Here is a 25,997-nt window from a genome sequence, read left to right as displayed (position 1 = left end):
AAAAACCGTGGGCTTAAAGCGGGCTTGCAAAGCAAAAAAAAGTTTTCTGCTCTGCCGAGAACAGAAGGCCAGCACATGCGCAGACCATCTACAATTAAGGAAGATGGTCTGCGCATGCTCAAGGATCGCCCCCTTTTGCATGCAGGCCTTTGGTGAATTCATCGGCCTGCATGCAATCGGACACGGATCAGACACGGAAAGTAAGGTTAGTGAATCTAGCTCAAGGTATTTGAGGGATCCTTTTTATACTTTTTATCTCATTCTCATAATCTCTGCTAGGAATATGCTGGTAAGTGATGGTATTCCAAGAAAGACCTCCCACCAAGCAACAGAAGAACCAGCACAAACTGATGTAAACAGGAGGCCCAAGAAGCCAGAGAAAGGGACAATGGAAGATTAAAGAAATGGAAGATCAAAGAAAAGTGAAGATCAAACAGAATGCTTGTAAATCTATGTACAAACACATTTTTTCATTTAGATCTTGATTGATCTGTAACATTTGCCTCAACAGGATTTTCCTTTGACTATTCACTTACTTGTTGTTTGGGTCAATTTTCAGATTCTTTTCCTTTGCTTGAACAGAACTTATAAATTGCTTTTATTTTTAAACAAAAAAGGTGTGTCCGTTTTGTAATACAATAGTGCTAGCTGTTTTTAACCATGTCTTCCTCTGTGGTTGGAAAAAGAGGGCTGACAGATTAGGGCCAGGAATTTATTATGTTTCTTGGTGTACTTTAATCCATTTCCCCGCCTCCAGTTCTGTTATAAAGAGCTGTAGTAGTAGGTAGAGTAGAGTGAACCTTCAAAAGAAATAAGGTATGGTTCTAGTTCAAAACAAATACCTACACTTAGCCCTTAAATATCCCATGTCAAAGTTAATGCATCAAATACAAAAAGAAAGCTCACTCATCTTCTTTAGAATCCAGCTTTGTGTGGACTACAGCATTTTAGAAAACAGAATTACAGTTTTTAAAACTGTCAAGTTAATATTCATTTGAGGAGGTCAGTGTTTCTTATACATAGACTGCTGCAGCTGAAACATATCCTTTGGCTAGGATCCTCAGCTGACCCATGCTACCCTCCAAGGATTACAGTAGACGACACAGACTTTCCATTACAACTACAATCTCAAATCTTAGGAGTAGAAATTGATAACCACCTACCCATGAAGAGCCATGTATAATTAATAAGAAAACAATCTTTCCTTGTGATGTGAAAGCTAAGATCCATCAAAAAATACTTCAAAACAAAGGCTTTCCGAATTTTAGTGCAATCTAATCTAATCTTCTATTTCTGCGTTGCACATACCTAAGCAGGCTCAAGGCGACTGACAAAGAAAAGAGAGGGGAGTGAAGAGAGTAGGGAAGGAGAAAAGGGGAAACATGGGGCAAGGGAAGATCTGAGAAGTTTAAGTATCAAAGAGGCTGGTTTTCAGTTTTTTCTGGAATGTGTAGTAGTTGGGTTCTGTTCTGGTCGTTTCAGCGAGGTTATTCCAAGTTTTCACTCCAAGGAAGGTGAGCATGGAGTGAAAGATTTGCTTGTATTGGAGATTCTTTGTTGAAGGGAGGTTCAGTAGTATCCTGTTAAGGGTTCTGTGGGAGGTAGACCATGCTTTTGAGAAGAGTTGGATGAATGGAGCCGCTGAGTTTCCGTGAATTATTTGGTGTATGATGCATGAAGTTTTAAATTTTATTCGTGATGGGATGGGTAGCAATCCCTAATCCAATCTCATCTAGACTACTATAATGTAACACTAGTTACATTATAGTAGTCTTTGCTCTAAACTAGTTCTTTGCTCTAAAACATTGCTATCACTTCTACAACTAGTTCAACATGCGTAAGACTCATATATGGACTATGCAAATCAGAACACCTACAGCCCTACTATATGAAACTACATTTTCTACCCATAACTGCAAGGATCAAGTTTAAATTAGGCATCACTGCCTTTAAGAGCCTGAGAGGGAATGCCCCTGACTACCTAACAGAGTTGGAAGAACAAACCAGGGGAAAACAAAACCACAGACACAAATAAAATACAAAGAAACCAAAATGGAATTGTCCAGATCAGAATGATGTGCACTAAAAAAGTGTCCTCCAACTCATCTGATAATGTGAAGATCTTTATTCCTCCAATGTCACAATGGTACATTCAAATGACTCTATGACTCAATGACTCGACATGTACATGTTTTGGCCAACAGGCCTGCCTCAGGAGTCTTGAGAATCACGAATGATGATATACGAAGAATGCTACCACTCACATAGATTTAACCTAAATTCAAATAAGGATGGATGGATAAGGTAATTTGCCTGGTAGACTTTATATTGTTGCATGCTGGGAATTTTAAGTGGAAAAGATTTCTGATGGCATATCTGTTTGGAGGCACCCTGGAGTAGGATGGTCAACTCTGTTAGGTACAAATAAGGAATGTCATGTCTTGTTGGTAACAGTTGAATTCACAAGACATGACATGACATTCCTTATTTGAATTTTGGTTAAATCTATGTGAGTGGTAGCATTCTTCGTATATCATCATTCATGATTCTCAAGACTCCTGAGGCAGGCCTGTTGGCTGAAACATGTACATGTCGAGTCATTGAGTCATAGAGTCGTTTGAATGTACTATTGTGACATTGGAGGAATAAAGATCTTCACATTACCAGATGAGATGGAGGACACTTTTTTAGTGCACATCATTCTGATCTGGACAATTCCATTTTGGTTTCTTTGTATCTAACAGAGTTGGCCATCCTACTCCAGGGTGCCTCCAAACAGATATTCCACCAGAAATCTTTTCCACTTAAAATTCCCAGCATGCAACAATGTAAAGTCTACCAGGCAAATTACCTTATCCATCCAATATCAATTAGCAAAATGCTGGAACCAACTACCACTTACAATCTTGTGACCACTATCTCAGGTTCATAAACCTTTTAAAAACTTTTCTGTCCCAAGTCAGGGAGCCAACCCTGAAGTAACTGAAATGGTAATTGCAAAAACCCATTTCTAAACTGTCTAATGCAATTGACACATAATGATGAACCAATGATGACCTACTTGAACTTGTAACTATGTATTTGTAATTATGACCTAACTGTATTAATAACTGTACTGATCTATCTATACTAGCAACTCTATTGAAAATCCATGTCAAACTGTGCATTGTAACTTCCTGGGTAACTGAACCAACTTCTTGTAATGTAATCCAACCTTGAACTGAATAGGTAAAGGCGGAATAGAAAACCTGATTAACATATCATATTCTGAATCAGTATCCTGATAGTGGCTGCTGCATATGGGCTACAGTTAAGATGTGTTATTTTACCATTAATTTGTGCTTATTTACTCATTTACTCATTTTATACAATGAGACCTAGTTACTAATAACTGGGATTAACAATAAAATAATAAATCTTAATAGAAACATAATGGTAGATAAAGGCCAAATGGTCCATCCAGTCTGCCCATCCGTAGTAACCATTATCTCTTCCTCTCTCTAAGAGATCCCATGTGCCTATGGTAACCTATGTTGATAACTCCCCCCCAAGGCTAATTTCCATAAAGGTTATGCACCTGATTTGTGAATGCTGATGTCATTTGGGCTCGTCAATGCCATATATCCACTAACCACTATTTTATAAAGTCAAAATTTTAGCATGCATGTGTTGCATGACACATAAATTAGGTTCCATGAAAGTGGGCAGGTCTGGGACAGAGTGGGCCAACCCCAGACATAACTATCAACCATCAACCACAGTGGTGTAGCAAGAGTAGGTGCCCTCCCCCCCCCCCGTGACCTCTTTTCCACACACCCCTGCGCCTTCTGTGCCCCCATACAACACTCTCGCCCTCCCTTCTCACCCCATATCTCTTTAAATCTTCACCAGTGCAAGCAGCTTCCCCAGCCTGCTGCTCACGCTGGTGTAAGGATAGTCGCAAGAGGTCCTGGGTTCAATTCCCTGACAAGCCCCCAAAATGTAAGGATAGTCGCGCCCCCACAATGTTAGGTTTGAGGGGTTATGGTTGAAGCGGCCTTACAATCCTCAGTCCCGGGTTCAATACCTTCACAGAAGTTTCATTAGGGATAGAATCAAATAAGCACAGCCAGATGTGATTGCATAAAGAATATAATATAGAAATAGGCTTACAGAAAAGCAATATTCATAAGCATTACAATTAAGTATTACAATTAAGGAGAGAGCCAAGTTCCAGAGATAGAGAAAGAACCGGGGAGGAGGGGGGTGATGCAAGAGGAGTCTTTTATAGCTTGGAATCTTATTCTAAATATAGAAACTATTGTATTTCTCAGTATCTTTCTATTTAGAATTTGTAAACGGTTTGAAACAATAGTTAGTTTCACTAACCACCTGGATCCATTGTATATCCTAAGCTGTCCATCCTAAGCATCAGACATTTAACACATCTTCTTAGCACCTCTTCGCCCCTCTTAGCTGCAAGTTTGTTTGTTACCTTTTAAGCATGATTTAATTAGGGCTGTTTGAAACAGCCTGCCTGGATGCTTTCTGTATGTGAATTCTGTGCATGAGCACTCAGGGTCTATCTGCATCCACATTCCAAAGTCAGATTGATATAATTTCCCATAGGCCTTTGCTGACATTGGTTAGGCTAACCCAATGCTAGGCTGACAGCTGGTGTTCCCTCTGATGTCGTTTCCTGGCCCTGTGACCTGGAAGTGATTTGAGAGGGAGGGAGCCAGGCCAGCGCAAGCAGCAGGCTAGAGTAGTTGCTCACACTGGTGAAGATTTTAAAGAAGTACGAGAGGGGAAGGATGGGCGCGAACATGGCGTGGGAGAATGGAGAGGTGCTGACGCCCACCCTTACTAAGCCACTGATCGACTGGGCATGTTGATTCTATTTACTATGTGAGCACCCGCTGATGGCACAAAAAAGATGCATCCACATATATACACCTGCTATTTGTAGCAACTAATTTGCAAGGAACATGTGGTTTTTTTTAACATCTTTTGGTGTGTGTTTGTATCCGTACTTATCTTACATTTCTGCCTTACTCAGCTACAAACCCCATTGCTTGTTTCTTCTCTCCCTGTCCCTTTTCCCCAGCTCTGTCTAGCTTTTGGGGTTTTTTTTGCCTGTGTCTGTATTAGAGGTCTGCACGGGAGCGGGGATCCTGCGGGTTCCCCCCCTGGCCCATGGGACTCCCACGGGGACTCCCCCCTGGCCCACGGGACTCCCACGGGGATGCCCCCCTGACCCAAGGGGCCCCCTGGATGAAAACAGCCTACCTAAATTCTGGCGATGCAGGCATGCAGCTTACAAGTCCAGCATCACGGCGGGAAATAGCCATGCTGAGCACTGAGCTCAGCACGTACACAGATGAAAGCCTTGCTTGCTGATTGGTCAACCCTTCAGCATCTGATCTGTCTCCTCTCTTCTTCCTTTCTGCCCCCTCTGTCATCGCATCCATCATCCACCCTTCTTTCTCCCCCTTCCATCCAGCATCTGCCCATCTTTCCCCCCTTTCAGCCCAGCATCTGCTTCATTTCTCTATCTCCCCCTTCTATTCAGTGTCTGCTCCATCTTTCTCTTTCCTCCCTTCCATCCGTATCCTCCCCCTCTCCTCCTTTCCATTCAATGTCTTCCTCCCCTCTCCTTTTCTTTACATCCATCATCTGTCTTTTTCTCTCTCCCCAGGCATTTCAGCTTGTCTTATCTTTCCCCTTTCATCCAGTGTGTCTGATCCCTCCCCATTTCCATCTACAGTCTGTCTCCTCTCACCTCCTACATCCAGTATCTACCCCCTCCCACCTGACACCTCGGCCGCCGCCAGACTGATGCAAAGCCTTCCCTCTGATGTCAGCTCTGACTTCGGGGGAAGACTTCTGGGTCGGCTACATATGGCTTGCTGCAGGCTGCCTCCAACCCCTGCTGTTATCTGGACTCGAATGAAGTGGTGGAAGGGAGTGCATTTTTGGACACAGAAGTCATGAACTGGGGAGAGAGGAAGGGAGGGAAAGAGATGCTGAGGTGGGGGAGGGAATAGAAAGGGAGAATTGGGTGTGGGTGTGTCAATGAGCGGGAAAGAGAGATGGTTGTGTACACATGGCAAATGGAAGAAAGAGCAGAATTTTTGGTCGTAGTGAGGAAGGTACAGAATATGATAGGGAAGAAAAAGATGAGAGTGAGAAATGTGGCAAGGGAACAATGGGACAGATTGAAAGGGATGCAAGAGGGAGAAATATTGGACAGTGGTGAAGGGAATGGAGGGAGAGATGTGGCATAGTGCTGGAGAGGGGTGATAGAAGGAGAAATGTTGGGCATGGGGCTGGTGGGCAGGCATGAAAGATGAGAAAGAGATAAATGCTGGACCATGGTAGGGGGAACCAATGGACAGCAACAGAAGAATTTACAGAAGATGGGAAAGCGGAAAAAAGAAACTGGGACCAACTTTATGGAAAAATAAGTCTCCAAACAACAAAGGTAAAAAACTGAATTTATTGACTAAAATATGTTAGCTTTGGGAAATGTATATGGCAGATGTCTTTGTTTTGTGTTCAAAAGAAAAGGAAATGCATTTCTGGTTTTATTTCTACAGTGTTGAAGAACTTGTTGACCCTTTCTGTGACTGGTGGGGATCCCCAAGCACCGCCAGCAGAGTACCTCCTCTAGAGATGGCCAGAACTCCCCTCCACCAAGCGCAGCAGTCGCTGGCAGCATCCATGAGCCACTGAGGTGCCAGCATCTGTGACTCAGGGACGCTACTGCTGCCTGCCAAGCTTGGCAAAAGGGACCCCCCGGCCAACTGCAAAGGAAGTCCTCAGCTGACAGTTTGTGGGTTCTCATCAGCTGAGTATTTATATTTTATATTTACATTAGAGGTTCTGGTAGAAACCCATTTACAAAGTATGTATTCTTCCCAATTAATATTTCCAAATTAATAAAGTCTCTTTGCTTATTTGTAAATGGGTCTCTACCAGAGCCTTTAATTCAGTAGCATAATTAAATAAAATAACTATTTCTGAAGTTTATAAGGAAGGGTGGTGACGGAGGGGATTCTTCGCGGGGACGGGTGGGGACAGAGGGGATTTCTCGCAGGGACGAGTGGGGACGGAGGGGATTCCTCACGGGGACGGGTGGGATTTTGGCGGGGACGGGTGGGATTTCTGTCCCCGCGCAACTCTCTAGTCTGTATATGTGAGAGTAGGTGTGTTTCATTAGATGATTTGGTTTATAGGTGCCACTTTTGCTGTTTATTGAGTGCTATTGTTGAAGTACTGAAACATGAAACAATCCCCCCACCCCCTTTATTCACCTTGAGATCTCAACCAGATCACCTCCCTCCCAGCCCCTCCACCTGTCATTTCTGCCAAGCTCCCCTCAACCCCAGCTACCTTTTCTGAAATCACTGAAGAGAAAACAGCACATCTCTCCTTCTCCAAACCAACTACCTGCTCCTCTGATCCGATTCCTACTCACCTACTCGTCACTCTCTCTCCCACTGTCATCCCTCCTATCTATCACATCCTCAACCTATCACTCTCCACTGCAAGTATTCCAGATATCTTCAAACATGTTGTAGTTATACTTCTCAAAAAAACCTCACTAGACCTCACATGCCCCTCCAATTATTGCACCATCTCCTTCCCCCCTTCTTATCCAAGCTACTTGAATATGTTGGTCACCGCCATTGCCTAGTTCTCCTTTCATCTCAAGCTATTCTTGACCCAATATAGTCAGGCTTTCACCACTGCATTCCACAGAAACTACCCTTGCTAAAGTTTCCAATGACCTGTTCTTGGCCAGATCCAAAGGCCGCTACTCTATCTTCATCCTTCTCAATCTATCTGCTGCTTTTGACACTGTTGATCACTACCTACTTCTTGATATTCTGTCCTCACTGGGATTCTAGGGTTCTGTTCTCTTCTGGTTTTCATCCTATCTCTCCCATCACATTTTCAGTGTATGCAATGGGGAATCCTCCTCCACTGCTATTCCTCTATCAATCTGTTTACCTCAAGGCTCTGTCCTGGGACCTCTCCTTTTCTCCATCCTATACCTGCACAAGCACAAAGTGATCAGAAGACCTCCAAGCTCTTAATTCAGTCAAGAGATTGTCCTGAATGTCCTATGCTTTGCAGAATTTATTATGAATTTCACAGGCATTGTTTACCCTCACAAAATTTGGTGATCCGTGCGATCTCTTTGCAGTTCTCGAGAGAGAGTTGCTCGCTACCTGTTTAGAGTTCTTGTGACTTTTCGCAGGCAACGTTTACCTTAACAGTTCTCGCAAGAGTTCACGGTGAAAACGGCTGGTGCCCTTGTGGTAGAGATAGGGGTACAACCTTTCCAGTTTGGGGGGTTTTTTTTCAGACATCAAAAGTGAAGTTTCTTGAATTTGATCCTGTGACGGTGATCTCATCCCATGGCTTTCAGTATCATCTCCCCACACCAGGAATATCTCTACAGGAATCAAAGCCCAATTCTCAGCCTGCATGTCTGAAATTGCTGCCTGGATGTCTCACTGCCAATTAAAACTGAATATGTCTAAGCCCGAGCTCCTTATCTTTCCACCTAAACCCATATCTCTCTTCCCTCCCATTCTGTGGACAACACTCTCCTCCTCCCTGTCTTGTCAGCTCGCAACCTTGGGGTCAACTTTGACTCCTCTCTCTCCTCCACTCAGATCCAACAAACTACTAAAGCCTATCGCTTCTTCCTCTGTAATTTTACTAAAATACAACCTCTCCTTTTTGAACACACTGCCAAAAACCGTATCTATACCCTCATCACCTCTCACATAGATTACTGCAACTTGCTTCTCTCAGGTCTCCAACTCAACCATCTCTCTCCCCTTTAATCTGTTCACAATTCTGCTGTATGACTCTTATTCCACGACAGCCCCCATACTCGCATTAGCCCTCTTCTCAAGTCACTTAATTAGCTCCCCATCCATTTTCAAATACAGTTCAAACTCCTCTTACTGACCTACAATTACATTCATTCTGTAGCTCCTTGGTATCTCTCTTCACTTATCGCCCCCTACGCCCCCTCCCCCATGAACTTCATTTATCAGGTAAGTCTCTCCTATCCATACCCTTCTCCTCCTCCAACTCCAGACTCCATCCCTTCTATCTTACTGCACCATATGCCTGGAACAGACTGTTTGAGTCATTATGTCCCTAGCAGTATTCAAATCTAAGCTAAAAGCCCTCTTTCTAATTTTTGAGGTTGCTTTCAACTCCTCTCACTCGACTATGATAAAATGAGGAAAATGGTTAAAAAGAAGCTAAAAGGATCAGTTGCAAAGGTTAGGACTGTAAACCAGGCATGGATGTTACTTAAAAATACCATCGTGGAAGCCCAGACCAAGTATATTCCATGTATCAGCCAAGGTGGAAAGAAGAGAAACGAGAGCCAACGTGATTAAAAGGTGACATGAAAGAGGCTATTAGAGCAAAAAAAACAAACAAACCCAAAACATCCTTTAAAGAATGGAAAAAGGACCCAAATGAAGAAAATAAGAAGAAACACAAACACTGGCAAGTTAGATGTAAAACATTAATAAAGACAGCTAAGAAATAATATGAAGAGAAACTTGCAAAAGAGGCAAAAACTCATAACAATTTTTTTAGGTATATCAGAAGCAGAAAGCCTGTGAGGGAATCCGTGGGACCGTTGGATGATCAAGAAGCAAAAGGGGTGCTCAGGGAGGATAAGGCCATAGCAGAGAGACTGAGGGAATTCTTTGCTTCAGTCTTTACGGAAGAAGATGTAAGATATCTACCTGAACCGGAAATGGTTTTCAAGGGTGATGAGGCGGAGGAACTGAAAGAAATCTTGGTGAATCTATAAGATGTACTAAGCCAAATTGATAAGTTAAAAAGTAATAAATCATCTTGTCTGGATGGTATACATCCAAGGGTACTAAAAGAACTAAAACTTGAAATTGCTGATCTGTTGTTAGAGATCTGTAACCTGTTGCTAAAATCGTCTGTAGTACCTGAAGATTGGAAGATGTCCAATGTTATGCCAATTTTTAAAAAGCGTTCCAGGGGAGATTGAGGAAATTACAGAACGGCAAGCCTGACTTCAGTGCTGGGCAAAATGGTGGAAACAATTATAAAAAATAAAATTGTCTTCTCATCTAATCAGCTCTTTGTTCAGGTATTCTCCCATGCTACTAAAGTCCGCACGTTTGAAATCTAGGACTTTGAGTTTTGTGTGGCCATCCTCCTCTTTCGCTGTTATATCCAACCAAACTGTATGATGATCACTACTTGGACATTAGAGACACTTTCTCCATTTGTAAGCACTAGATCCAGTATCGCTTTATGAGTGCCCAATCATGCACATCCAACACAAGCTGGCACATTCTGCCATCCTACACATCTATTAAGTAAAATATGCACTGGGATGCGTGCCTTTTATAAAATCCTGCCATTCATTTTAGTGCACCTCTTTGGCCACATCCACTTGTTGCTAGGTATCCTAAGTAGAATTAGCCCTTAAGGCCTAAATTCTATGAACAGTGCTGCTAGTTAGGCACCTTAACGGCACCGGTTTTTATTGGTTTAATTGCCTTTAATCGAAATGACAGTACCTCCACAAATGGCGCCAGAACCAAAACTACAGCGTGCCTACCAGCGCCTAAGGGTAAAATAGGCATGGTTAACACCAGACATTCTCTTAGGCGTCAGTAGGTGTCTCCATAGTCGCAATTCTCATCACAGATAGGCGCCGGAAATGTAGGCCTTGTAAACCTTGGCCTACATTTCTGGTGTCTATTTATAATGCAGTTGCGATTATATAAACGGTGTCATCATGTGATTGACACGTAATCAGCGCCACTTTTGTGGGCGGCTGCCAATCACAGCACTGTTTATAGAATCGGGCCTAAGTGTCTTTGAATATCAGTCCATGTGCTTTTGACCTTTTTAATATAGATTTTTAACACAGTTGCATTAGCAGTGTGCTGCTGTCAGAAATGCATCCTTTTCTGCCACAACAAACATTGAGGTAGGAAAAACAAAATATACATTTATGTGGGATTGTAGAAGAATTGCAGTATAAAGGGTTGACATATCTGACAGAAAAACAAGTGGGTACAAATTACGACTTATTCATGAGTAAGATGATCGTTTTACAAATATAGGTCAACCTCTTGCATGTTTAAAAATTGAGAGGAAATCAGACCAAACAGCAAAACAAAATTTTTCTTGATATTCATGGAAAAAAATACAAAAAGGGGCCAAAGCAGTACACAGAATAATTAGGGCAAATAAAGGTTTTATGTGCAAAGCCTGTACTTAAATCACAGTAACAGCAGAGGATACCAAAATACACGGTCTGCTAACATCCTCCAACAGGCACTCTCTCAAATCAGGTTGTGTTCTTCAAATCTTTCCTTTATCTGATCTAACTAGATTCTCACCTACCTTTTTTGTTCTGGGATGTCTTCCAGCAGCATGTTAAGAAAATCCTGGAAAAGAAACAAAGAGCCACAATGACTCTGTCAATCAGTGTTCTGATTCTGTGTTTATTCCATTAGTGCTAGACCTTTTAAAACCATCGATTGCTATATGATAAGGATGCAGCTCTGATCTCTCTATTGTATACCATCCATTTCTTCACACTGTGTGGGGCTATCAATAAACTAAGGCTATATCAAATTCTTATGTAAAACATCAAAGAGAAGCCAAATATTTTTGTTTTCATTAGAGAAAGCATAATTTTGACATTAAAATAAACTTTCTACGTTGTGTACTGTTTTATGTTTGGTTTTCTATTTTATTTAAAAATGAAAAGAGCTGAAAATGAAACTTTTTTTAAAGCAGCAGGCCTTATTCAAAAAGAATGTTTCCTACGTAAAATAACTTTCAACAAAAATAAAACCCTAAATGTTATCTGGACAAGTTATATATTATTCAGCCAAATTAAATAGGAAATGGTGTAAATGGTGAAGTTCAACTGTTAAGTAATCTCAAGCTCCTTATACAATGGAAGATTTATCTGGATGTTAAAAAGATCTGTTTGGTGCTAGTATTCATTTCTTCCATTTTAGAGCAGCATTAGAAGCCCTGTCTCCTGGAGTTTCTTCTTTGGTCTTTGAATCATTCATTCTACTATAACATGATCCAGTCCTCAAAGGCTTGTTCACATGATGGATTACCTAAAATGCCTTATTCAAAAAAAGATGTAATAGGACCTCATAAATAGGGCTAATGCAGCCTTCAATTGTTATTGCTGCCACTAGAGCTTATCTAATAAAGCTGGTGCATACCCCAGGTTTATTAGATAGTAATAGATTTTTAGTTCATTAACCCCCCCCCCTTTTTTTTTTTAAAACCGCAAAAGCAGATTTTAGTGCAGGCAGGTGTGCTGAATGCTTTGTGCTGCTCCCGACACTCTTTAGAGCTCCTATGAGCGTTGGGAGCAGCGCAGAGTATTCAGTGCGCCAGCCTGCGCTAAAAACCGCTTCTGCAGTTTTGTAAAAAGGGGGGAGATAAATAAACAGATGCATACAAACAGATGGACAGACCTTCCCCAATAAGTGTGCTATCGCTTAAGTGAAACATGTCTTTAAAAACGTAAGGAGGCCACATTATTTCTTGAGCAGAAAGGACACAGGTCTATGCCGTTCTGAGGTATTGAGCAGCATCGCTCACAAAACTTCTGGCTTCTGGGTTTGCCACTGTGTGCAAATAAATTGGTGTTCAGTCTGACAGGTTTATGGACAAATTTGTATCTAAACTCGGAGGATGGGGAAGGGGGCAGGGGGAATGTCCAGAAAGGCTGCAAAGAAGAACAAAGAAACGTGCTACAGAAGCAACAACAAGATACTGGAACCCATACCCAGCCGGCCTTAGGGTTTACACAACTGAACAACTGATGCTAGTCACCTCAGGGACAATATTTAATATTGCATTTAAATTTGCAAGGCACACATTACATTTTGGTGGCAATGCATAGCCCTAATTCAGGTGGCTCACAATTTCTGCATTACTTGGTGGGCCTTTGTTCTCCTCATTTAAATCAGCATCAGTTACTAGTGACTAGTGGTTTTAACTTAGTGATGAATCCTCTAGTAGTGGATAAGTCTGTCTCAGCTTCCATGTAACAGGAGTTGGTGGGAGAATGTTAAAATTGTTTTGTCAAGCTCTAGATCTCATTGACCCTTGGCATCTTTTACATTCTGGAGCAAGGGATTATATACATATATCAAGGGCGCATGGCACTTTTTCAAGACTGGATTATTTGACAAATTTATCTCTTAATCTGTGCTTTTATCTTTAACATAATTAATTTTACTCCATTGTGTGCAAATAAATTGGTGTTCAGTCTGACAGGTTTATGGACAAATTTGTATCTAAACTCGGAGGATGGGGAAGGGGCAGGGGGAATGTCCAGAAAGGCTGCAAAGAAGAACAAAGAAACGTGCTACAGAAGCAACAACAAGATACTGGAACCCATACCCAGCCGGCCTTAGGGTTTACACAACTGAACAACTGATGCTAGTCACCTCAGGGACAATATTTAATATTGCATTTAAATTTGCAAGGCACACATTACATTTTGGTGGCAATGCATAGCCCTAATTCAGGTGGCTCACAATTTCTGCATTACTTGGTGGGCCTTTGTTCTCCTCATTTAAATCAGCATCAGTTACTAGTGACTAGTGGTTTTAACTTAGTGATGAATCCTCTAGTAGTGGATAAGTCTGTCTCAGCTTCCATGTAACAGGAGTTGGTGGGAGAATGTTAAAATTGTTTTGTCAAGCTCTAGATCTCATTGACCCTTGGCATCTTTTACATTCTGGAGCAAGGGATTATATACATATATCAAGGGCGCATGGCACTTTTTCAAGACTGGATTATTTGACAAATTTATCTCTTAATCTGTGCTTTTATCTTTAACATAATTAATTTTACTCCATCAATTTTTAATGTCTTTTTAATATAACAGGCTGTATTCCTTTTCTTATTATTTTGTATTTCACTGATTGTCCAGTTTTTCTCTTTAGTGGAAACTGCCTAGAATTCTTTTAATTAAGGCAGTATAGAAAAATAAAGTTATGTTATATTTTTGTGACAACTCACCTGTTTCAGAATATAATTATAGCCCATAGAGGGCCCTTACAGATTTTTTAAAAATTTATTTAAAAAAATAAAGAACTCTGATCATGTCCCAATCTAGGTAGATATGATGCCAGAATCTTACTACCATAAGGGTTCATTATGGAAGTTCCCTACTTATATTTATTTTGACAAGGACTTTCAGAAATACCTAGAAGAGAAATGGGAAAGCTACTGTCTAAACCAGGGGTGTACAACCTTCAGCCCAAGGGCCACATGCGGCCCCGTAAAGTATTTTGTGCGGCCCCAGTCAAGGCTGCTGCCCCCGGGTGTTTACTGTCTTGCTGGCTCCCTCCTGTGTCTTGCTGCAGCGTTTGCACGTTTGTTCAGCCCCAGAAACATTTTTTTCGGCCAATGCGGCCCAGGGAAGCCAAAAGGTTGGACACCCCTGGTCTAAACAATAGTCAGCATATAAATGATCCAACCTTATTTTGGGACGCTATGGAAGTTGTCCTGGGAGGGGATATCATCTCAAATGTTAGTGCAAGAACAGGTGCATAACCAGAGAAATTGTGACACAGGAGAGAACTCTCACTAAAGCAAAACATGCTAATTGTAAGAGGCCTGTGCATGACAGAAAAGCTTTGTCTACCTTTAACTTATCTAGTTCCTCACAAACACAATACTCTGAAAATCAATCAGGGTCTACCACTACTCCATCCCTATTTGTTTGTCTTCTGTGGTCTTGCTCCCGGCAATTCAGCCGTGAACACAGAACAGAAATATTTGTTAAGCAATTCAGTCTTTTCTTTGTCAGCTTCTACATATTTCTCCCCTTCACTTTTGAGTCTCACAATGCCACTTTTGCACTTCTTCCTATCACTGATATATCTAAAAAAAAAGTTTGGATCATCTCAATATAATGTATAAACCAGATATGGAGATTTCTCCAGATTAGTTCTCAGCAATTTGTACGACAGTATGACGCAGGACCTGCTTTCATTGGAACATTGGTCCTCGACTTGGCAGCTTAACTTCAATGCTAAAAAATGCAAGGTCATGCACCTTGGCAACAATAATCCGTGCAGAACATACACATTGAATGGAGAGACCTTGGCTAGGACTGCAGCAGAACGAGATTTGGAGGTGATCATTAGTGAAGACATGAAAACTGCCAATCAAGTGGAGAAGGCTTCATCTAAGGCTAGGCAAATGCTGGGTTGTATCCGGAGAAGCATTGTTAGTCGGAAGCCCGACGTCATAATGCCATTGTACAGAACCATGGTGAGGCCTCATCTGGAGTACTGTGTACAATTCTGGAGGCCACATTACCGTAAAGATGAGTCGGTTCAACGAATGGCCACCAGGATGGTCTCGAGGCTCAAGGATCTCTCGTACGAAGAAAAGCTGAACAAATTGCGGCTATACTCTCTTGAAGAACGCAGGGAGAGGGGAGACATAATTGAGACGTTTAAGAATATCACTGGTCGTATCGAGGTAGAAGATAATATTTTCTTTCTTAGAGGACCCTCGGCCACAAGAGGGCATCCGCTGAAAATCAAGGGCGGGAAGTTTCATGGCAACACCAGGAAGTACTTCTTCACCGAAAGAGTGGTTGACAATTGGAATGAGCTTCTAGTACAGGTGATCAAGGCCAGCAGCGTGCCAGATTTTAAGCACAGATGGGATGCTCATGTCGGATCTCTAAGAGGGTAGAGTTAAGGGGATGGGTCATCAGAGTGCGATCTCTCAAAGGGTAGCTAGGGGGGAGGATCAATAGAGTGGGCAGACTTGATGGGCTTTGGCCCTTTTCTGCCGTCACTTTTCTATGTTTCTATAATTTACGGCACTCTGATGGTTGAAATTTTAGATAGCTTTAATCACTCCCCCTCCCCCCAGGCCAAAGAAATTAAAAAAGCAATAAAGATGACAAAGCTTCATTCTGCCCATGGCCTTGACAGGTTTTCTTCTGAGTTTTATAAGCTGCTTAGCCCACGTTTGTGTGGACCTCTGCTGGCTTATTTTAATTCAGTAGCTAGTAAAGGGGAACTCCAGCGATTTGCCAATTTGAAGTGCCTGTATATAAATGCTAGAAGCCTAAACAATAAAATAGGTGAGTTAGAGTACTGTATATAGCACTGAATGATGAGGTAGATGTAATAGGCATCTCAGAGACCTGGTGGAAGGAGGACAATCAATGAGACACTGTATTACATAGAAACATGATGGCAGATAAAGGCCAAATGGCCCATCCAGTCTGCCCACCCGCAGAAACTTTATCTCTTTCTCTCTCTGAGAGATCCCACGTGCCTATCCCACACCTTCTTGAATTCAGACACAATCTGTCTCCACCACTTCTTCTGGGAGACTGTTCCATGCATCTGCCACCCTTTCTGTAAAAAAGTATTTCCTTAGATTACTCCTGAGCCTATCACCTCTAAATTTCATCCTATGCCCTGACCTCTCATTCCAGAGCTTCCTTTCAATTGAAAGAGACTCAGCTCATGCGCTCATAGGTATATAAATGTCTATCATTTCTCCCCACTCTCACTTTTTCTCTAAAGTATACATATTGAGATCTTTAAGTCTGTCCCCATATGCCTTATGAGGAAGACCACGCACCATTTTAGTAGCCTTCCTCTGGACCGACTCCATCCTTTTTATATCTTTTTGAAGATGCGGTCTCCAGAATTGTACACAATATTCTAAATGAGGTCTCACCAGAGTCTTATAAAGGGACATCAATACCTCCTTTTTGCTACTGGTCATACCTCTTCCTATACACCCTAGCATCTTCTAGCTTTCACCGTCACCTTTTCAGCCTGTTTGGCCACCTTAAGATCATCACATACAATCACACCCAAGTCCCGCTCTTCTGTCATGCATAAAAGTTCTTCACCCCCTAAATTGTACCGTTCCTTTGGGTTTTTGCAGCCCAAATGTATTACCTTGCATTTCTTAGCTTTAAATTTTAGCTGCCAAATTTCAGACCATTCTGCATGACAGTGTGGAATCCATATGGACAGAATTCCATTTGTGAAGGGAAGGCATATATAGGTAGGGTTATACTACCGTTGCCCAGGGCATAATGAGTAGACAGATGAAGAAATGTTTTCAGAGATTAGGAAAGCTGGAGAATTGGCCAGAATTATAATAATGGGTAATTTCAATTACCACTTTAATAGTTGGAAAGAGCATGATAATCACTATAGTATACAAATAGCCTGCTCCAAAAATAACCTGTGAAAAGTGCTCCTAGCAGATGCCTACACATCCAGAAAACCAAAAACAGCAGTAGAAATAAGAGGAGTGGAGAAAAACCTCAATTGTGCTTCATGGGTTTTGGAAAAAAACTCCATTCAAACTCTGATGGTAAATCCCCCGAAGGGGCACTGTTACTTCAAAAATGTTCAAATAAAGCGGTTTAAATAAAACAGCACTTCAAGCAATGTTCAAATAAAGCTGTTTCGATGGATCACACAGGCAACTTGCACCAGGATAAACACTTGAAAAGGCACAGTAAAGTTCACCACTGCCAAGTCAGTAAATAAAGCAAGAACTAATCTGTTCCCATGGAGCCACGAGCTTTCAGTGTTCTTGAAAAGCGAACGCCAGCCTCCAGTCCTCTGCAGGGCTGTCACATGGGAGTTCCACTGTCCATACACCCGACAAGGATAATCCCTGTTTCGCTCCTCCTCAGCTGCGTCAGGGGTTCAAATGCTAACAATCAAAGATGTTAAGAATGGCATTGAAAGCTCGTGGCTCCATGGGAACAGATAAGTCCTTGCTTTATTACTGCCTGTGTGATCCATCTAAACAGCTTTATTTGAACATTGTTTAAAGTAATGATTTATTTAAACAGCTTTATTTGAACATTTTTGAAGTAACAGTGCCCCTTCGGGGGATTTACCATCAGAGTTTGAATGAAGATTTTTTCCAAAACCCATGGATTGCATAGATATTCACAGATGGTTCTAAGCATCAATTGCTACTCTATACAGAATCCTAAGGCATCTTTATTTGTAAATGGGATCCGGACAGACTCCTTTCACATCAAAAAAGGTACTAAGCAGGGCTGCTCCCTTTCCTCCTCATTATTTGTCCTGTCCCTGGAATCATTATTATTTATGTTAAGACAAGATAGAGCTTTACCTGGTCTGTCCATTGAGCAAGTGGAGCTAAAACTTTAGCTTACGCAGATAATTTATTGCTGATACTTACTCATCCCTAAGACTGCACTGCCAATGGCCTTAGAACTGATTGAGGAATATGGTTTCCTAGCTGGTTTTACTCTGAATTTACAAAAATCAACAGCTTTACCGACATTACTGGAGGTTAAAACCCAATTGGGGGGGGGGTCCATTTGCAGTGGGCACCTGGGCATTTCAGATACCTGAGGTGTTAATACCAACTGATTTGAATACCTTTATATACACTGAATGTATTCTCGTTGTTGCAATCAACTAAGATCAAGCTAAATATCTGAAAAGTGTATCCCTTATCAATGATGGGTCACATACATCATTGGATTTATAACTTTCAAATGTTGATCCTTTATCTCACTATCAAGGATGAAAGCACTTTGTCTTAACTGCTGCAGAAATATATTTGGAAAGAGAAATGAGTTCAGTGTTCTCTCAAAACTATTTCTTTACCAAAAGAAAAAGAAGGTATGGGCCTTTTGAAGTTAGGTCACATGTTGATCAGCTGCGGCATATTAATGACTGGTTTTGTGGAACACATCTTTGGAGTTTTCTCTCTTCCTCAAGGCCATCGCCCTAACCTTTGAGATTCAAGATCTTTTATCGACTGCAAACACTCTTGGATCTCAACTGAAAGTTCCTTTGTGATTCCATCATATGCATTTGAAGGAACATGTTCAAATGGTGGATCATTCCAAGCTCTTTGCCAGGTGGCCTAGTGATTTGGGAGTCACTTTGCTGGAGGATCTCATTACCATAGCTATTGCTAAATTGAAATCACTTTGATTTAATATGACTACATGGGAAATGCAATACAAATTTTACTAAGGCTCTTTGTCGCTCCTCAAAATGCCTGTATAATAAAAATTGCTGCAACAGTGGAGTGCCCAAAGTGTGGCTATCCACAGGCTTTTTTAGCCACATATTTTGGTCTTGCCCAAGGACTGATAACTTAGTGCCATATTTTCACCTTTATTTCTAACATCTGGCAGGTTACTGTGAAGTCCTCTGTGTTGTTCTTTAGTACCCTGCCCATTGTTCATCCCTTAAAAAAGGTCTTCAGCAGTTTATTAAGTGATCGGTCTTGATGGCTTCGAGGAGCATTTTGACTCTAAGGATCTCTTCTGAACCCTTACAGAACAATTGTGGTGCTGTTATTTGCTTGAAGTATTGTCTTTTGTTTCAGGTAGTTTAGGAACCTTTTTGGTCCGCTCTCAAATCAAGGGATTGAAGTAGGCTCTTGAATCTTTGAGTCCCTCTCTGTTTTAGATTTTGCTCCTCGTTCCACTACTGTATATTTTATGCTAATCTCTGCCGGTGGGGTACGAGGGTGCTCAAAATGTTCAGGTATGTCCAGCTCTAAAGCTGATCTCACAATAAATGAGTTCAGTTTCAAAACTGGGCCTGCCTGCATATACTGAGTATGCTCTCTTGCAGGCAAAGCAGAGACAACGAACAGCAGTAACAGCTGTGGCAAGAGCTGCAGCAGACTGTATGCAACCAAAGAGGCAGTGTTAACAGCTGCTCATGCATACAAAGGGAATACTGGCACCAGGAGAGACAAAAGTCCTGCAGGATCAGTAGGAGACCAATAAGTAAAACTTTGGAACATGTTCTGCTTCAACATGCTGACATGTAAAAGAAACATATCGTTTTCTATTATGTATTCTAGAATGACACATTTTCTCAGGATCCTGTGGCTAATGACAATATTGTTTCTAATCACCTTAACCAGTGAGTGTTCAGCGCAAAATGTGTGCAATATTGAGACTGGATACATGTAGATGCTACTTAAGATTTTAAAAAAAACAAAAAAAACCCAAGTTGAAGTGTGGGTTGGGTACCTGAGAAAGGATCAATTGTCCATGAAAGGCCTGCACAAACTTTCTTAAGAAAGCAAAATAAGATGCCTCTCCAATATGGTTGGCTAAGAAGCGCAGAAGAAAATAACCCTGTAAGAAATCAATATTAAAAATTAAATCTAACATTTATTAAAATAAACAAAACTTTCCAAAGGTTGACAGCATCAGCATCAAAATCTTAAAGACTTTACATTGAAGAATAGGAGCTCAAACTATTCAAACATAGACGGTTGATGACTCAACTCTTCGAGGTGGGTTGGGTTAGGGCAGGGTAGGATGGGCTAAGCTGAGGCAAGTTAAAATCCTTAGAGTGGTGAGAACACCTTTGTCAGCAGTAAAGGGACAGCAGGGACACTCTTGACCTCAGCAGGGAAGGTCCCTTTACCGTGTGCCAGCTGCTTCCTCCTAGTACGTCTATTACTGATGGTATGCATACTGAATACAGTCCAGGAATTATGTACCAAAAAATCAAAATAATGCACATCAAAATACAGTAATACAACATATTATATACTATACAGAATAATATTTGCAATATTCTGGAAATATGTGCAGGTATTTTCACCCTTGGTGCCTAGTTAATCCTAGTTCCCCAGTCCAACATCTTCCTGTTGGCTATGTGAACAGTGGTATTCAGTAACACTGTAGTAGAAGCCCTGTGATTACTGGCACCCATAAATTTTTTGGTAGGTTGCCAAATGGTCACAAGGCTTCAGCTCTGCTAGCCTTTAGTTTACAGTGATACATGTTTCCCTATACTGTGTAAAATATAAAGATAGCAGACACAAATTTAAAAAACTGACATATTTCAATTAGTACACTACACATTAACAGATACAAATAATAAAAAGGAAAAATAAGATGATACCTTTTCATTGGACTAACGTAATACATTTTATATTAGCTTTCAGAGGCCAAAACTTTCTCCCTCGGGCCAGGCAAAACAGTATACTGCTATTATGGTATCTTCTCCTGACATGAATCAGGAAGCTTTAGACTCTTACAGATGGATTCTGTAACCGGCGCCAAATACAGGATTGTGCCTAATCAGCAAAAACAGGTGGCTGAAATGTCCTGGAAAACCCTGGCCTACATTTCAGCAACATATTTTGCCGCTAGATTACAGCAACCATAAGCTGATCGTGGCAGGGGAATTTATTCCCGATCAGCTGAGCTGGCAGGGCTCCCCAAAGAGTCCTGCCGGCTCAGCTGATTGGTGGGGGGGGGGGGGGGGAGAAATTTCCCTGCCATAATCAGTTGAGCTGTCTGTGGCTGACAGAGGACCCCTCTAATCAGCAGGAGGGATGCCCATTCCCTCCTGCCTGACACCCAAAACACCCCCCCCAACTGCGATAGGCAGGAATGATGCCCACTCCCTCCTGCCGCCTAACATCTGAATCACTGACACCCTCCCAACCACCTATACCCCCAAATCCCCTACCCTGACACTTCCACCAAACCCCAATCTGGCACCCCTAAGTCCACCTCGATCCCCCCTCACGTACCTTTCATAATCAGGCCAACCGTAGGGATGTCTACTACCCCAGCCCCACCCATAGGAGGGGCTTTAGGCACCTGGGCCAATCAGGGCTTTAAGCCCCTTTCTTGATGCATCCTGGAATACATTGGGAGGGACCTAAGACTCCTATTGTCTCAGATACCTAGGTATATTGTACATGTATAACAGATGGAAAGCAATACTTGCAGAGAGTTTGGTTTTGGATGATTTTCCTACTTAAGTGGTCGAAGAGCCTGGGGTCTCTTCACTGGCAACTGTTCATTCATCTTCCACAGAGGCATGTGAAAGTATATTTAAGATCTAATTTCTTAAGAGTCTGGCTGTACAAACACTGACATCTGCAACATATAAAGTTGCTACTCATATAGAAAACTGTGGACTGAACTGATACTGTGACCTTTGGAGCTTCTGTAAATTAACAGACCATGAACAAACAAAAATGTCCTACCTTCAAATAATGCACCTGCATGAAGTTTTTTTCTGGATTCAGTCCATGCTTGACTACAGATTCCCCAGAATCACTCACTTCTCCAGTTTTCTCTTTGTTGGGTCTGTGAAAATGGCAATGCATACAATTTAGTTAATCATAAAATTAGCTCATGTGTCACTTCTTGTTCTGCTGTCATGTAGAAAGCTGTATATTGCATTGCAAAGATACCTCCATTTAAAAATAAAGGGGCTTATTTTCAAAAAATATAGACATCCAAAGGGCTACTCCAAGTAGGCATTCTCAAAACAGACCTTCTAGATGTCTTTCTGGTTGTTGTCTCCAGTGCATCCAAATCTTAAGGGGTGTGTGTTAGAGAAGTGTTTTAAGTGGGCTTAGGACTTGGACGCTCAGCAGACATAATAAAACCTTTAACATAACGTCCTGGGCTTTTTTTTAGATGTTTGGAGCTAGACCTGTTTTAAAAGCATGCTAAAAAGGTACCCAAACTGACCAGATGACCACAGGAGGAATTAAAGCATGACCCCCCTTCCCTTACTCTCCCAGTGTCCCTCCCACCATCCAAAGATATGAATCCATGACATCCTGCCTTGGAGAGGTCATCTATATGGTTTTCTTTCAAGACCACAAAGAACCCTTAATAACGGCGATTTTAGGGGGGGAGAGGACATGCAGGGAAACCATCTAAAAACCTCTTTTTAAAGACCCCCAAAATCTCTGATTCAAGCTGTCAGCTTGTACTCACAGAAACATGTGCTGAGAGGAAAACACTGCAGATGGAGCTGAAAAAGCTCACAGAGCGATCCTCTGCCTCAACTTGCTTGAAATCTGAACTTTGACTCTTCTGACTGACACCTCCGCCACCCTCAGACAGCACACCTGGAGGAGGAACACAGTCTGGTCCCAATCCTGGGCATGCCTTCACAGAACCATGCAGCCTGCGCTTGACCCACTAGCGGACGAACTTGGGTGCTAGCTCCCAAGGGAACAGTCCATGAGCCTGATCTGATGTGCAGGCTGTCTAGAACAGTGTTCTTCAACCACCGATCCATGGATCACTGCCAGTCCACAGAAATTTCCTGCCTGTCCACAGGGCCAGCATGTGCATCAGGCCCAAAACAGTGTTCTTCAACTGCTGGTCCACGGTGCGATCAATGCGGTGTTATCTTCGAGCCAGCTCCATCTTCCTAACTGATTCAGTGCACAAAGCCACGGGCAGTGGCTCCTACAGGCATCCTGCGCCTGAACTGGAAGCCTTCTCTCTGACGTTGCAACGTCAGATGGAAGGCTTCCAGATGAGGCACAGGACGTGCAAGGTGCAATTAGTACTATTATGGGGGCGGTGTCTGGGGTGGAGATTGGGTAGAGATGGGCGGGGTCTGGCCCACAACTTAGCCCAGTGTTCTTCAACCGCTGGTCCACGGACTGATCAAGGTCCACAGAATAATTATTTTATTTCTGCCGGTCTATAGGTGTAAAAAGCAGGGCTGTGGAGTCGGAGTCGGAGGAAATTTCGGGTACCTGGAGTCGGAGTCAGAAGTACAAAAAACCGAGGAGTCGGAGTCGGAACATTTATCTACCGACTCCATTTTTTAACTTGGCATACCAATCACGAGCGATTCTTTCAGCTATAGCACCCACTATATACACAGCACAAATGTTGTGAGCAGCTTCTGCGGCCTTAGAACCTTGATTAAAAGCAAAAAGAAGGTGGTGTCGAAAATGCTCATTTCTCTCAATTTGACATTCCATTTTAACGATCTGAAAATTAACCAGTGCTGTGGAGTCGGAGTCGGAGTCGAGGAGTCGGAGTAAATTTTGGGTACCTGGAGTCGGAGTCTGAAGTACAAAAAACTGAGGAGTCGGAGTCGGAACATTTATCTACCGACTCCACAGCCCTGGTAAAAAGGTTGAAAAACACTGGTCTAGAGCAGTGGTTCCCAACCCTGTCCTGGAGGAACACCAGGCCAATTGGGTTTTCAGGCTAGCCCTAATGAATATGCATGAAGCAAATTTGCATGCCTATCACTTCCATCATATTCAAATCTCTCTCATGCATATTCATTAGGGCTAGCCTGAAAACCCGATTGGCCTGGTGTTCCTCCAGGACAGGGTTGGGAATCACTGGTCTAGAGGGCTTACTGACAAGCAGACTTTTCCCAAAGATCTGTGATCTCATGCAGTCGGAGCTGTCCCTGCAGGGAACCTCTGCAGCATGAAGGCAAAAACTACGAAACACAAAGACAGAAATTACACGAAATAAAACACGAGCAGAAAAGACAAACTCCTAGCAGAAAAGACAGCCTGGCTTTTGGGAAGAACTGATAGAAACATAGAGTGTGATGGCAGAAAAGGGCCGGCGGCCCAACAAGTCTGCCTACCCAAGAACCCTCCATCCTCGAGAATCCATTTTTTAAGTATTCCTCTGGAGCGACCCCACCAGATGGTCCCATTGTCCCTTGAAGTCGAGCGTGGTACTAGCCTCAACCACCCGACGTGGAAGACCATTCCATCCATCAATCACCCTTTCGGTGAAGAAGTATTTCATGGTGTCCCCATGAAATCTTTCCCACCTGAGCTTTAGCGGGTGTCCTCTTGTCACCGTGGGACCCATAGGATAAAAGATTTCTTCCTCCACCTCAATGCGGCCCGTGACGTATTTGAATGTTTCTTTCATGTCCATTCTTTCATGTTCATTCTCTGCGCTCTTCTAGAGAATATAAGCGCAGCCTGTTCAGACGTTCTTCATATGGGAGATCCTTGAGTCCTGAAACCATCCTAGTGGCCATTCGCTGAATCGACTCCATTCTTTTCACATCCTTTTGATAATGTGGCCTCCAAAACTGAACACAGTACTCCAGGTGAGGTTCTGTATAACGGCAGTATAACTTCAGGCTATCGGCTGATAAAATTTCTTCTAATGCATCCTAGCATTTGTCTAGCCTTTGCTGACGCTTTCTCCACCTGATTGGCAACTTTCATATCATCCCGGATGATTACTCCCAAGTCCCGTTCTGCTGCAGTTCTTGTTAGGTTTTCACCATTCAGGGTGTACGTTCTGCATGGATTACCTTTACCAAAGTGCATTACCTTACATTTTTTGGCATTAAAATTCAGTTGCCAAGTACTGGACCATTGTTCTAGTAAAATTAGGTCCCGTTCCATGGTGTCGGGCATGGTTGCGCCGTTAGGTGCTGCCGCGCTGCCCACAATGTTGCATAGTTTAGCGTCATGTGCAAATAAAGTAATTTTGCCTCGAAGTCCCTGAGGCAGATTCCTTACAAAGATATTGAATAGTACTGGGCCTAAGACCGAGCTCTGCGGTACTCCACTGGTCACTTCCGACATGTTTGAGGGAGTACTGTTCACCATCACCCTTTGAAGTATGCCGCTAAGCCAGTCTTCTACCCATGCTGTTGGTGTTTCTCCAAGGCCCATCGCGTTCATCTTGTTCAATAACCTCCGGTGTGGGACACTATCAAAAGCCTTACTGAAGTCTAAATACACGATGTCCAGGGACTCTCCCTTATCCAGTTTTTTTGTCACCCAGTCAAAGAAGTTTATCAGATTGGATTGACAAGACCTTCCCTTAGTAAATCCATGTTGGTGGGGATCCCTTAGTCTTTTGTCATCCAGAAACGTGTCCAATTGTTTTTGATCAACGTTTCCATAAGTTTACATACTATTGATGTGAGACTCACTGGTCTGTAATTTTCATCCTCTGACTTGCATCCCTTTTTATGGAGTGGAATAACATTGGCAGTTTTCCTGTCCAACGGAACTTTTCCCTTGCTTAAGGAAAGATTAAAAAGCTTGGCTAACGGTTCTGCTAGGACATCTCTCAATTCCCGAAGTACTCTGGGGTGTAGATTATCTGGGCCCATAGCTTTGTTCACTTTTAGCTTGGATAG

The 25,997-nt window shown here is 42.3% G+C and overlaps 1 protein-coding gene across 3 annotated transcripts in view; it reads right to left on the bottom strand.

Moving 5' to 3' along the window:
* AOPEP (aminopeptidase O (putative)) overlaps nt 1-25,997 on the bottom strand; it is a 594,389-nt gene that overhangs the window by 330,662 nt on the left and 237,730 nt on the right. For all 3 annotated transcript variants that reach the window (XM_033928041.1, XM_033928031.1, XM_033928022.1), the window contains exons 8-10: nt 22,087-22,189; nt 20,102-20,209; nt 11,419-11,462 (exon numbers count right to left, since the gene is read on the bottom strand). In XM_033928041.1, the coding sequence (XP_033783932.1) occupies nt 11,419-11,462; nt 20,102-20,209; nt 22,087-22,189 (255 nt within the window). The remainder of the gene's footprint in view (nt 1-11,418; nt 11,463-20,101; nt 20,210-22,086; nt 22,190-25,997) is intronic.

The sequence above is a fragment of the Geotrypetes seraphini genome, chromosome 1 (assembly GCF_902459505.1).
Source record: "Geotrypetes seraphini chromosome 1, aGeoSer1.1, whole genome shotgun sequence".
Lineage (NCBI taxonomy): Eukaryota > Metazoa > Chordata > Amphibia > Gymnophiona > Dermophiidae > Geotrypetes > Geotrypetes seraphini.
This window is presented reverse-complemented; position numbering and strand designations above follow the sequence as displayed.